The 15,583-nt window shown below is 50.7% G+C and overlaps 1 protein-coding gene across 2 annotated transcripts in view; it reads left to right on the plus strand.

Annotated features, from left to right (window-relative positions):
* DNHD1 (dynein heavy chain domain 1) overlaps window positions 1-15,583 on the plus strand; it is a 392,142-nt gene that overhangs the window by 185,583 nt on the left and 190,976 nt on the right. For both annotated transcript variants that reach the window (XM_063950780.1, XM_063950781.1), the window contains exons 20-21: window positions 4,153-4,250; window positions 8,912-11,897. In XM_063950780.1, the coding sequence (XP_063806850.1) occupies window positions 4,153-4,250; window positions 8,912-11,897 (3,084 nt within the window). The remainder of the gene's footprint in view (window positions 1-4,152; window positions 4,251-8,911; window positions 11,898-15,583) is intronic.

A 15,583-nucleotide genomic window follows, 5' to 3' on the forward strand; every position in this document is an offset into this window, starting at 1 on the left:
GTTACACCGACACCAGCGTCCCTACGTTACCCCGACACCAGCGTCCCTACGTTACCCCTACACCAGCGTCCATACGTTACACCGACACCAGCGTCCCTACGTTACACCGACACCAGCGTCCCTGCATTACACCGACACAAGCGTCCCTGCATTACACCGACCCCAGAGCCCCTATATTACACTGGCACCAGCGTCCCTTCGTTACACCGACACCAGCGTCCCTACGTTACACCGACACCAGCGTCCCTACGTTACCCCTACACCAGCGTCCATACGCTACACCGACACCAGCGTCCCTACGTTACACCGACACCAGCGTCTCTGCATTACACCGACACCAGCATCCCTACATTACGCCTACACCAGCGTCCCTGCTTTACACCTACACCAGCGTCCCTGCTTTACACATACACCAGCGTCCCTCCATTACACCTACTCCAGCGTCCCTACATTACACCGACACCAGCGTCCCTACATTACACCGACACCAGCGTCCTACATTACACCTACACCAGCGTCCCTACATTACACCTACACCAGCGTACCTACATTACACATACACCAGCAACCCTCCATTACACCTACTCCAGCGTCCCTACGTTACACCGACACCAGCGTCCTACATTACACCTACACCAGCGTCCCTACATTACACCTACACCAGCGTACCTACATTACACATACACCAGCAACCCTCCTTTACACCTACTCCAGCGTCCCTACGTTACACCGACACCAGCGCCCCTATATTACACCGACACCAGCGTCCCTTCGTTACACCGACACCAGCGTCCCTACGTTACACCGACACCAGCGTCCCTGCATTACACCGACACCAGCGTCCCTACATTACACCGACACCAGCGTCCCTACGTTACACCGACACCAGCGTCCCTGCATTACACCGACACAAGCGCCCCTGCGTTACACCGACACCAGCGTCCCTACGTTACACCGACACCAGCGTCCCTACGTTACCCCTACACCAGCTTCCATACGTTACACCGACACCAGCGTCCCTACGTTACACCGACACCAGCGTCCCTGCATTACACCGACACCAGCGTCCCTACGTTACACCGACACCAGCGCCCCTACGTTACACCGACACCAGCGCCCCTATATTACACCGACACCAGCGCCCCTACGCTACACCGACACCAGCGTCCATACGTTACATCGACACCAGCGTCCCTATGTTACCCCTACACCAGCGACCATTCGTTACACCGACACCAGCGTCCCTACATTACACCGACACCAGCGTCCCTGCATTACACCGACACCAGCGTCCCTACATTACACCGACACCAGTGTCCCTACGTTACACCGACACCAGCGTCCCTACGTTACACCGACACCAGCGTCCCTACGTTACACCGACACCAGCGTCCCTACGTTACCCCTACACCAGCGTCCCTACGTTACCCCTACACCAGCGTCCCTACGTTACACCGACACCAGCGTCCCTACGTTACACCGACACCAGCGTCCCTGTGTTACACCGACACAAGCGTCCCTACATTACACCGACACCAGCGCCCCTACGTTACACCGACACCAGCGTCCCTACGTTACACCGACACCAGCGTCCCTACGTTACCCCTACACCAGCGTCCATACGTTACACCGACACCAGCATCCCTACGTTACACCGACACCAGCGTCCCTGCGTTACACCGACACCAGCGTCCCTGCGTTACACCGACACCAGCGTCCCTGTATTACACCGACACCAGCGTCCCTACATTACACCGACACCAGCGTCCCTACATTACACCGACACCAGCGTCCCTACATTACACCGACACCAGCGTCCCTACATTACACCGACACCAGCGTCCCTACATTACACCTACACCAGCGTCCCTCCATTACACATACACCAGCGTCCCTCCATTACACCGACACCAGCGTCCCTACATTACACCGACACCAGCGTCCCTACATTACACCGACACCAGCGTCCCTACATTACACCGACACCAGCGTCCCTACATTACACCGACACCAGCGTCCCTACATTACACCGACACCAGCGTCCCTACATTACACCGACACCAGCGTCCCTACATTACACCCACACCAGCGTACCTACATTACACATACACCAGCAACCCTCCATTACACCTACTCCAGCGTCCCTACATAACACCTACACCAGCGTCCTACATTACACCTACACCAGCGTCCCTACATTACCCCTACACCAGCGTCCCTACATTACACCTACACCAGCGTCCTACATTACACCTACACCAGCGTCCCTACATTACACCTACACCAGCATCCCTACATTACACCTACACCAGCGTCCCTACGTTACACCGACACCAGCGTCCCTACGTTACACCGACACCAGCGTCCCTACGTTACACCTACTCCAGCGTCCTACATTACACCTACACCAGCGTCCATACATTACACCTACACCAGCGTCCCTACATTACACCTACACCAGCGTCCCTTCATTACACCTACACCAGCGTCCTTACATTACACCTACACCCGCGTCCCTACATTACACCTACACCAGCGTCCCTACATTACACCTACACCACTCTTTATCCATAATCACTTTTCAAGGCTTAATACATTTGGGCCATTGACACAGTGTCCCGGTATTATAGCAGTAGCATTACTGTGTAGTAATAGGGCGTCACTGTGTGATAACTGGGCATCAATGGGTGGTAATGGGGCATTGCTGGCTGATAACGGGACATCAAGGGTGGTAATGGGTAATAACAGTCATCACTAGGTGGTAACGTGGACTCACTGGGTGATAACTGAGTGACAACTGGGCTTAACTGGGTGACAGTGGGACATCACTGGATGGTAATAACCTAATGTGGTGTACTGGATGATAACAGGGCATTGTTGGGTGGTAACGGGGCATCACTGAGTGGTAACGGGGCATATCTGTGATCCGGGTGTGGATTGATGGTTCCCCTTTGGATGCTGCAGGTCAGGTGGTGATGTGAGGCTCCCCCTTGGATTTTGTGGTTCTTGTGTGGATGTGAGGCCCCCCTTAAATACTGTAGATCAGATGTGGATGTGAGGGTCTCACTTGGATTCTGTAGTCCAGGTGTGGATGTGAGGGCCCCCTTGGATGATGAGGTCCAGGTGTAGATATGGGGGTCCCCCTTGGATGATGAGGTCCAGGTGTAGATGTGAGGGTCCCCCTTGGATTATGAGGTCCAGATGTAGATGTGAGGGTCCTCCTTGGATGTTGTAGCCAGGTGTGGATGTGAGTGTCCCCCTTGGATGATGAGGTCCAGGTGTGTATGTGAGGGTCCCCCTTGGATGATGAGTTCCAGGTATAGATGTGAGGGTCCTCCCTGGATGCTGTAGTCCAGGTGTGGATGTGAGGGTCTCCCTTGGATGATGAGGTCCACGTGTGGATGTGGGGGGTCCCCCTTGGATGATGAGGTCCAGGTCTAGAGGTGAGGGTCCTCCTTGGATGCTGTTGTCAATTTGTGGATGTGAGGGTCCTCCTTGGATGCTGTATTTCAGGTGTGTATGTGAGGGTCCCCCTTGGATGATGAGGTCCAGGTGTAGATGTGAGGGTCCTCCTTGGATGCTGTAGTCCAGGTGTGGATGTGAGGGTCCCCCTTGGATGATGAATTCCAGGTGTGGATGTGAGGGTCTCCCTTGGATGATGAGGTCCACGTGTGGATGTGGGGGGTCCCCCATGGATGATGAGGTCCACGTGTGGATGTGAGAGTCCCCTTTGGATGATGAGGTCCAGGTGTAGATGTGAGGGTCCTCCTTGGATGCTGTAGTCCAGGTGTGGATGTGAGGGTCCCCCTTGGATGATGAATTCCAGGTGTGGATGTGAGGGTCTCCCTTGGATGATGAGGTCCACGTGTGGATGTGGGGGGTCCCCCATGGATGATGAGGTCCACGTGTGGATGTGAGAGTCCCCTTTGGATGATGGGGTCCAGGTGTAGATGTGAGGGTCCTCCTTGGATGCTGTAGTCCAGGTGTGGATGTGAGGGTCCCCCTTGGATGATGAATTCCAGGTGTGGATGTGAGGGTCTCCCTTGGATGATGAGGTCCACGTGTGGATGTGGGGGGTCCCCCATGGATGATGAGGTCCAGGTGTGGATGTGATGGTCCCTGTGTTCTTACTGCATGTCTCTATTTCCCTAGCACACGCTGTAGATCTCTGGGTCACTTTCCAGGAGAAGTGGGTTTTCCTGACCAAGGCTCAGCATGAGCTGGAGATGCAGATTCCCAGCGCAGAGATGGTGAGTGCCAGCATTGTCTCTGTATATATACCTACCCCCTGGAACAGTAGCAGACTGCGAGCAGTGTACAGTGAGGTTATACATGACCTCAGAGCTCTGGGTGGTTAGAACCCCAGTCATACTTTGTACTCATCTGTCCAGCATGTCCCTCAGCACTAATCAGACTCCTATCAGCGTGGTTAGAGCGTCTCAGTGTTTTCTCCCTGTATAGATTAGTGTGCCTAGCTCTGCACTCCCACCAACCAATGGAAAACGTATATTCAGGGAGGCGGAGTCAGAGTCATGGCTGCATTGCACGCAGAAATGAATGTGGATCTTCGCCTGTATTTAGAGTTGGTGACATCTGTGCGTCCATACCGCCCCCATCCATCCGCTGGTGAAAGTAGCTGTCATCAATATCTGTGCACATTTGCCCCAGTGTCATCGCTATTAGTTCGCATTTGCCCCAGTGTCATCGCTATTAGTTCGCATTTGCCCCAGTGTCATCGCTATTAGTTCGCATTTGCCCCAGTGTCATCGCTATTAGTTCGTATTTGCCCCAGTGTCATCACTAACAGTGCACATTTGCCCTAGTGTCATCACTAACAAAGCGCATTTGCCCCAGTGTCATCCCTAACAAAGCGCATTTGCCCCAACGTCATCACTGAGAATGCACATTTGCCCCAGTTTCATCACTAACAAAGCGCATTTGCCCCAGTGTCATCACTAAGAATGCACATCTGCCCCAGTGTCATCACTAATAGCACACATTTGCCCCAGTGTCATCACTAACGATGCACATTTGCCCTAGTGTCATCACTAACAAAGCGCATTTGCCCCAGTGTCATCCCTAACAAAGCGCATTTGCCCCAACGTCATCACTGAGAATGCACATTTGCCCCAGTTTCATCACTAACAAAGCGCATTTGCCCCAGTGTCATCACTAAGAATGCACATCTGCCCCAGTGTCATCACTAATAGCACACATTTGCCCCGGTGTCATCACTAACGATGCACATTTGCCCCAGTGTCATCACAACACTAATAGCACATATTTGCCCCAGTGTCATCACTAACAATGCACATCTGCCCCAGTGTCATCACTAATAGCACACATTTGCCCCAGTGTCATCACTAATAGCACACATTTGCCCCGGTGTCATCACTAACGATGCACATTTGCCCCAGTGTCATCACTAATAGCACATATTTGCCCCAGTGTCATCACTAACAATGCACATTTGCCCTAGTGTCATCACTAACAGTGCACATTTGCCCCAGTGTCATCACTAACAGTGCACATTTGCCCTAGTGTCATCGCTAACAATGCACATTTGCCCTATTGTCATCACTATCAATGCACATTTGCACCAGTGTCATCACTAATAGCACACATTTGCCCCAGTGTCATCACTAACAAAGCACATTTGCCCCAGTGTCATCACTAACAATGCACATTTGCCCCGGTGTCATCACTAATAGTGCACATCTGCCCCAGTGTCATCACTAATAGCACATATTTGCCCCAGTGTCATCACTAACAATGCACATTTGCCCTAGTGTCATCACTAACAGGGCATATTTGCCCCAGTGTCATCACTAATAGTGCACATTTGCCCCAGTGTCATCACTAATAGTGCACATTTGCCCCAGTGTCATCACTAATAATCCACATTTGCCCTATTGTCATCACTAACAAAGCGCATTTGCCCCAGTGTCATCACTAACAATGCACATTTGCCCCGGTGTCATCACTAAGAATACACATCTGCCCCAGTGTCATCACTAATAGCACATATTTTCCCCAGTGTCATCACTAACAATGCACATTTGCCCTAGGGTCATCACTAACAGGGCACATTTGCCCCAGTGTCATCACTAATAGTGCACATTTGCCCCAGTGTCATCACTAATAGTGCACATTTGCCCCAGTGTCATCACTAACAATCCACATTTGCCCTATTGTCATCACTAACAAAGCGCATTTGCCCCAGTGTCATCACTAAGAATGCACATCTGCCCCAGTGTCATCACTAATAGCACACATTTGCCCCAGTGTCATCACTAACGATGCACATTTGCCCTAGTGTCATCACTAGCAGTGCATATTTGCCCCAGTGTCATCACTAATAGCGCACATTTGCCCCGGTGTCATCACTAACGATGCACATTTGCCCCAGTGTCATCACTAATAGCACATATTTGCCCCAGTGTCATCACTAACAATGCACATTTGCCCTAGTGTCATCACTAACAGTGCACATTTGCCCCAGTGTCATCACGAATAGTGCACATTTGCCCCAGTGTCATCACTAACAATCCACATTTGCCCTATTGTCATCACTAACAAAGCGCATTTGCCCCAGTGTCATCACTAAGAATGCACATCTGCCCCAGTGTCATCACTAACAGTGCATATTTGCCCCAGTGTCATCACTAACAATCCACATTTGCCCTAGTGTCATCGCTAACAATGCACATTTGCCCTATTGTCATCACTATCAATGCACATTTGCCCCAGTGTCATCACTAATAGTGCACATTTGCCCCAGTGTCATCACTAATAGTGCACATTTGCCCTATTGTCATCACTAACAATGCACATTTGCCCTATTGTCATCACTAACAATGCACATTTGCCCCAGTGTCATCACTAACAATCCACATTTGCCCCAGTGTCATCACTAACAATCCACATTTGCCCCAGTGTCATCACTAATAGCACATATTTGCCCCAGTGTCATCACTAACAATGCACATTTGCCCCAGTGTCATCACTAACAGTGCACATTTGCCCCAGTGTCATCCCTAACAAAGCGCATTTGCCCCAACGTCATCACTGAGAATGCACATTTGCCCCAGTTTCATCACTAACAATGCACATTTGCCCCAGTGTCATCACTAACAAAGCACATTTGCCCTAGTGTCATCACTAAGAATGCACATCTGCCCCAGTGTCATTACTAACAATCCACATTTGCCCTAGTGTCATCGCTAACCATGCACATTTGCCCTATTGTCATCACTATCAATGCACATTTGCCCCAGTGTCATCACTAACAAAACGCATTTGCCCCAACGTCATCACTGAGAATGCACATCTGCCCCAGTGTCATCACTAACAAAGCGCATTTGCCCCAACGTCATCACTGAGAATGCACATCTGCCCCAGTGTCATCACTAATAGCACACATTTGGCCCAGTGTCAATCTTCTTGCAATCGCCGGTGTGATCGCTTTCTTCGTAGAATTGAATGACCCCGTATGTTACTATGTTACAAGTGCCCCGATGCCGCACAGGACGACCGGTAGCAGATCTGTATAGACAGCATATGAGGCAGAAGTAGCAACTCATGGGAGTGCCACAGGGGTGACGCTGAAAGTGGTTGTGTACAGGGATGCTCAGCCGCTCACGTAGGAGGCCATACTCAGACTACCAGGGGACTGGTGCAAGTTTACATGGTGGTATCTAAAGATGCACCAGGCAGTAATAGAGTGGCATGCAAGTGGGTATCTCAGTCTTCGCACATTTAGGCGCACGGACGTACACCAGGGAAGGGCTGTGTAGTGGCATTAGCATCAGGTCACAGACACGTAGCCACTGCTGTTTCCGAGACTCAGAGCCAGACATACTGAGTAATAATAATAGCAGTAATCCCCCGTAGTGTAGCTGCGCCATCTGTGCCGCTAACGCTGTAGTCAAGGGCATAGCCAGAACTTTGTGTGCACCACAGAAGCTGTTCCCCTGCATCTATGGTAGCTACACCCTTGGCTGTAGCCTGATCTCACTACATCTCAGCTCTCGCTCTTGGTTCATCCCACTAGACAAAAGGTGTGACACACCCTCCAACATGACCCATTCCATTAGGTACACAATGCTCTGATCCTGGACCTCCTTGCCAGTGGCAGTTGCAGAGGTGGGACAGAAGCACAGTCCAAAATGTAAACAGGGGAACCACACCAACTGCCAGTGAGTCCCAGCTGGTGACGTGTGGCAGTGTTTGGGGTGGCAGTTGGTGTGACTCCCCTATATGAATTTTGGACTGTGGTGCAGCCTCACCTCTGCAACTGCCACTGGCAAGGAAGTCCAGGATCAGAGCACTTTGTACCTAATGGAATGGGTCATATTGGAGGGTATGATGTTGATACATAATGGGGAAGGCCAGTCGGTGATAGGTCGTCTAGAAAGATGAATTAGTAGCAGACAGAGAGAGGTGGTGAAGCCGCTATGAGAGTCCTTGGTGAGGACACAACTAGATAATTGTAGCATGGAGCCAAACCTCCTGAAGGATATACCTTAGAGAGTGAGCATTGGAGTATTATTACAATGGTGCATAGCCTACATCACACAAGATGGCTGGAAAATATGAAGGAGCTCAGTATGTATGGCTCGGAGCAGAGATGGGGTACATTATGGAAACTGCCACCTATATTAGGGTACACAAGGTACAGGAGTAGAACGTTATACAGATGAAGAGCGGTAGTAGAGTAAGAAGACATGCACTAACACTAGTGGGTAGCAGGAACACTCTCCTGTAGTGCGTGGGAGCGGCATAAGGCTAGGATCACATAGGATGTAAGGTTATAAAGGGTGACGGATGTTGTGGTTGTCATCTGATGTCTCTGTAATCTGCTGCTCTTGCCAGATCTATCCATCACTGTATTCTGTGTCTTGTCCTACAGGTCACACAGTTCCATCACATTGACTTGAACTACCGCTCATTTCTGGATGTGACCCTACAGGATCCTCTCGTTTTATCCATACTAAAGCCCAACAAGAAGCGCGGGTGGCATTTCTATGGTGACGCTTTATGTGCTTCTCTTCAGACGGGCATAAGTGCCATGGAAAATATCATAGTAAAGATGGGCGATGTGCTGTACACGACACGCTGCGCCTTTCCTCGCCTCTTCTTCCTGGGTGACCAAGACCTGCTCAGCATCATTGCAGCCTCCCCAGAGCCTCCGGAACGCCTACCATGTGCTCTCTTGTGCTTTCCCAGGCTTACAAATGTCCTTTTCCAAGCTCAGTCTACAAATACATCAAGATTCCCACTCTTAAGCAGCCAGGCAGTAACCATCGGGGTTATGGGGAATCATGAGGAAACGCTGAATTTACGGTCTCCCATTCTGTGGGATCCAAAGACTATTTCATGGCTAATGGAGATAGAGAAAAGACTTGGGGAATGCCTGAAATACCAGCTGGAGCTCTGCCTGTCTGAAGGTAGAGCTGGACTTTCACTTCTCACTCATCATGAGAATGCCAGGCAGTGGGTAGAGAAAGGAACAGACTTTCCCTGGCAATGCTTGGCAATCACTGAGGAAGTGTTGTGGTGTGAGGGCATGGAGAAAGTTCTCCTCACTGATCAGAAAGTATCTTACAGAGAGAAACTCAATATCAAGATCCAGCTCCTGGTAGAGAGACTGAGGGAACTAGACCAGGATCATCGCAGGGAACTGGTCTTTATATCTGCTTGGATCCATCTGGCAATTCTCCAAAGGGATCGAACATTGAGCCTGATGGATACAGAGATACAGAGTCTCGATTCCTTCACATGGACCAAACTGATGAAGTACAGAGTACACCCACAGCCCAGCTGTCATGATGTAAGGAGAAGCACGTGTGAAGATGTTGGCGAGACTGAGGGGATGCCTGGCACAGATGGGCCCGCGGTTCCGCTGCTCTGCTATGTAGACGTGTTGGGATACCACTTACCATATAAGTACGAGTATGTTGGATTAGACATGAGCATTAATGACACCGCAATTTCGGACAGAACTACGCTAGGCCTGTTGCTGGCATTGCAACACTTCCAGTGTGGAACTGTGATTGGCCAGGATGAGGGTTTTAGGACTCAGACAGTGATGGCGCTTGGCGATGCCCTTGGCCGCCAGGTTGTTGTGCTGAAGTGCTGGACTGGAATTAATCTCAGCCAACTGACGTTGCACCTGCATGGAACTCTGCGCGGAGGGACATGGCTTCTGTTAGACAGCGCACAGAGATTGACCAGCAGTGTTCTGGAATCACTAGGGCAGCTTCTCGTAGAGATCCAGTCTTCCTGTAAGGCGTTACTGAAAGGAAGAGCGGCCTGTGAGCATGTGGAATCAGTCTCAGAGTCTGCGGATCAGTTATTGGGGAACATCCAGTTAGAGGGAAGGACCGTTCCAGTGATGGGAAGTTATGGCTGCTTTATCACCCTTCCAGACGTACAGTCCTCATGTCCAGTCCCTTATAACTTTCGCCTGCTCCTGAGACCTGTATCACTCTGCCCTCCTGACCTGCGCTCCATTGCAGAACTCACTCTACTTTCTGCAGGTTTCCAGCAACATTTTCAGTTGGCCAAGAAGATGTCTTGCTTTTTCCAGATCGCACAGGAGTCAGGAGCCATCACTGCAGAGAGCGCTCCATCACTACTAAAATCTGTGCTGCAGAGAGCAACGGCCTTGACGATCCCAAGCAGGAGGATGTTCAATGGGAAGTGTGTTGGGCACAGAGGGCCGGTGACAATTCCCAGCGAGGTGGATCAGCCCCTTATAGATGATCTTGGAAATTCCTCAGACACCGTTGGTCTACAGGAAGAGAAGAGCATTATATCAGCACTCACCACATCCTCGCTCTGGTCCCACCTTTCAGTGTCGGAGTCTCCTCACCTGTGGGATATCCTGAGAGGTGTGTTCCCGATGTACACATCTCTACCACCATGGGATGAACCTGATGCTGCGCTATGGAAAGCCATTAAACTACATCTGCGGGAGTCAGGGTTTGAAGACCACGCAGAGCTGGAAAGTAATGTTCTGCAGTTTTACCATGCCATTGAGCAAAGCCAAGGCATCCTAGTGACCGGTCCAGCCGGAAGTGGGAAATCCACATGCTGGAGAGTTCTTCACCAAGCCCTGAACAATCCCATGGGTAATGTGGAGCTTACAGGGTCTGGGGGAGCTGTGAGTGGTAGCTGCAATCATAAAAAGCAGCCTGTCCACATTGTGCATATATTCCCCAACACGCTCAGCCCCACAGAGCTCCTGGGAGGGGGAACATATGGGAAAGGTGGCAGCATATTCTCAAGTCTTCTCCAGAGCGAATCATATGCAGAATCCGCAGCCCCAAAGTGGTTGGTGCTGGATGGGTCAGCGTCCAGCAGGTGGATGGAGCCCGTGGCCTGCCTCTTTGGCTCACACCCTGTTTTGACGTTGACCAATGGTCAGCGGCTTCACCTTACGGACAGTATCAAGCTGATATTTGAAATGCCAGATACATCCTCTATTAGTCCTGCTATGTCCACAATGTGCAGCATTGTGCACTGTGGTGGGCATGAGACATGGAGGGCAATACTGGGAGCATTCATGTCAAACTTGTATGTGAAATACAGCATCACACGGAGCATGGAGCAGCAGGTCCAGATGTTGTGTGACCACCTTATACCTCATACCCTCTGCTACCTGAAACAGCACTGCATCCTCGCACTGCATCCTCACAGTGCACCTACAGCGCAGGGAGTACACGAAGTATCCACCTTCTGCGCCATCCTTCAAGCTCTTATGGACCAGCACCTGCTGCGGGACAGCGCCCAGACTGTGCCTGAGACTCCAGGAGGTGCACAGGGGCTTCACAGACAGGCAGAAGACATGAAGGTCAATGATGAGTCACGAGTTACCACGCAAGGGACTATGGGTGAGTAGCTATTACAGTGAAAATGAGACAAGGGGAGACCTCTGGTGCACACCGGTTTCACCAGTTAACTCACTTTCTCATACGTCCTAGAGGATGCTGGGGATGCTTCAAGAACCATGGGGTATAGACGGGATCCGCAGGAGACATGGGCACACTATAAGACTTTGAATGGGTGTGAACTGGCTCCTCATCCTATGCCCCTCCTCCAGACTCCAGTTAGATTCTGTGCCCAACGAGACTGGATGCACACTGAGGAGCTCTCCTGAGTTTCTCAGAAAAATACTTTATTTAGGTTTATTATTTTCAGGGAGACCTGCTGGCTACAGGCTCCCAGGCTCCCTTACTACTTAAGAGTTCAAGGGCTCTGCTTCTTAGGCTACTGGACACCATTAGCTCCAGATGGTTCGATCACTAAGGTACGCCTAGCTGCTTCTTCCCGAAACCACGCCGGCACCCCCCTCACAGAGCCAGAAGATTGAAGCTGGGTGAGTATGAGAAAATCAGAAGACTTCAGTGACGGCACATGACGGCGTTTGAGGTACCGTGCAGCGGTCGCGCTGCGCGCCATGCTCCCAAACTGATCACGGCACTGCAGGGCGCAGGGGGGGCGCCCTGGGCAGCATGGGGGGCCTCAAATAGCACTGGCATAGAGTATAACAGTGCCCAGGCACTTGTTAAGGGACCCCGCCATTATAAAGAATTTTGAGCGGGACTGAAGTGCGCCATGTCGGGGGCGGGGCTTAGCCGCATAGCTCTCACCAGTGCCATTTTTCTCTTCACAGAAGGCTGCAGAGACGCTGGCTCTGACCTCCACACTGCTGTGCAAGTAACAGGGTGCAAAACAGGGGGGATGGGGGGGGGGGCACTAGTGATTGGTGAATTATTATATATGATAAAAGCGCTAGCAGGTCTGGGCAGTATTGCTGACTTCAGAACCGGGATAGGCACTGGGTGTGAGCTGGCAAAACTCTCTCTAACAGGCTCTGCTGTGGGTCTGTCTCCTGTAGCCCCAGTGTGTTTGTGGCTGTCGGTACGTGTGTGTGTCGACATGTCTGAAGCTGAATGCTCTTCCCAGGAGGAGGCTGGCGTGGGGACAGACAGTTCTGTGAGAGTGACAGTGTCGGCACCGCCGACGGATGATTTGGTCAATATGTTGAGTGTTTTAAATACAAATGTGACCAAGTTGGCTAAGAGATTTGATAAATCTGAGTCTAATAACCAGACATGGAGGAAATCCATGGAGTATGCATTGTCACATGTGCAGACCCCTTCGGGGTCGCAGAAACGTGCATTTGCCCAGATGGTAGATACAGATACCGACACGGACTCTGATTCCAATGTCGACTATAGTGATGCCAGATTACATCCAAAACTGGCTAAGAGTATTCAGTACATGATTGTGGCGATAAAAGACGTATTACATATCACTGAGGACCCTGCTGTTCCTGATACAAAAGTCTGTATGTATAAAGGAAATAAACCTGAGGTAACGTTTCCTCCCTCTCATGAACTGAACGCTCTTTTTGAAAAAGCTTGGGAAACTCCTGACAAAAAGATACATGTTCCCAAAAGAATTCCAATGGCATATCCGTTCCCCTCTGGGGACAGGGACAGCTGGGAGTCAATCCCCCACGGTAGACAAAGCTTTATCGCGTCTATCCAAAAAGGTGGCGCATTCGTCCCCTGACACGGCAGCCCTGAAAGATCCTGCGGCTCGTAAGCAGGAAAATACCCTGAAATCCATTTATGTCACTACAGGGTCTCTACTCAGGTCCGCTGCTGCTGCGGCTTGGGTGAGTAGCGCTATTGAAAAATGGGCAGATAACTTGTCATCTGAGGTAGATACCCTAGACAGGGATAGCGTGCTTTTGACTTTGGGTCACATCAAGGACGCTGCAGCCTATTTAAAAGAAGCGGTAAAGGATATTGGCCTTTTGGGATCAAGGGCCAATGCCATGGGAGAGCATTGTGGATTCATCAATGGAATGCTGATGCTGACTCTAAGAAGGCGATGGAGTCTTTACCGTTTAACGGTAAGGTCTTGTTTGGTGACGGCCTCACTGACCTGGTCTCTACGGCTACCGCGGGTAAGTCGTCTTTTTTACCTTATGTTCCTGCACAGCAGAAGAAATCGCCTCACTATCAGATGCAGTCCTTTCGGCCCAGCAAATTCAAAAAAGGCTGTGGATCCTCCTTCCTTGCAGCGAGGGGGAGAGGAAGGGGAAAAAGGTCACAGGCTGTGGCAAGTTCCCAGGAGCAGAAGTCCTCTCCGGCTTCTACCAAATCCACCGCATGACGCTGGGGCTCCTCTGCGGGAGTCCGCGCCTGTGGGGGCACGTCTCAGACTCTTCAGTCAGGTCTGGGTGCACTCGGACCTGGATCCTTGGATAGTAGATATAGTAACCCAAGGGTACAGGTTAGAGTTTCAAGACGTGCCCCTTCACCGATTTTTCAAATCGGCCTTGCCTGCTTCTCTTCCAGAAAGGGAGATAGTAAGCGCTGCGATACTAAAGTTGTGTCAAAATCAAGTGATTGTCACGGTAACCCCGTCTCAACAGGGGGAAGGTTTTAATTCGAGCCTGTTCGTGGTCCCGAAGCCGCATGGCTCGGTCAGACCGATTCTAAACCTAAAATCCCTCAATTTCTTTCTAAAAAAATTCAAGTTCATGATGGAGTTTCTACGAGCAGTGATCTCCAGTCTGGAGGAGGGGGATTTTATGGTGTCGGTCGACATAAAAGATGCCTACTTACATGTCCCCATATATTCTCCACATCAGGCTTACCTGAGATTTGCTGTGCAGGATTGTCATTACCAATTTCAGACGTTGCCGTTTGGTCTGTCCACGGCTCCGAGGATTTTCACCAAAGTAATGGCGGAAATGATGGTTCTCTTGCGCAAGCAGTGTATCACAATTATCCCATACTTGGACGATCTCCTCATAAAGGCGAGGTCCAAGGAGAAATTGTTGAAGAATGTTGCTCTTTCACTGACGATTCTGCAACAACACGGTTGGCTCCTAAATTTGCCAAAATCACAGTTGGATCCAACGACACGGCTGTCGTTCCTGGGTATGATTCTGGATACAGAATTACAGAAAGGTTTTTCTAACAGTGGAAAAAGTGTTGGAAATACAGAACATGGTAAAACAGATTCTGAAACCGGCAAGGGTGTCAGTTCTTCATTGCAGTCGGTTGCTGGGGAAGATGGTGGCGGCCTACGAGGCCATTCCGTATGGCAGGTTCCATACCAGGGTGTTTCAGTGGAACCTGCTGGACCAGTGGTCCGGGTCTCACCTGGACATGCACCGGTAAATAATTCTATCTCCCAGGACAAGAATTTCCCTTCTGTGGTGGCTGCACAGTTCTCACCTTCTGGAGGGACGCAGGTTCGGGATTCAGGATTGGATCCTGGTGACCACGGATGGAAGCCTCCGAGGCTGGGGAGCAGTCACACAGGGAAGAAACTTTCAGGGAAAGTGGTCAAGTCAGGAAGCTTGTCTACACATAAACATTCTGGAATTAAGAGCCATCCACACTGGCATACTGCAAGCAGAACACCTTCTTCGAGGTCTGCCGGTCTTGATTCAGTCAGACAACGTGACAGCAGTGGCGTACATAAACCACCAAGGCGGCACAAAGAGCAGAGTGGCGATGGCCGAGGCCACGAAGATTCTTTGCTGGGCGTA

Source organism: Pseudophryne corroboree, chromosome 2 (genome assembly GCF_028390025.1).
Source record: "Pseudophryne corroboree isolate aPseCor3 chromosome 2, aPseCor3.hap2, whole genome shotgun sequence".
NCBI lineage: Eukaryota > Metazoa > Chordata > Amphibia > Anura > Myobatrachidae > Pseudophryne > Pseudophryne corroboree.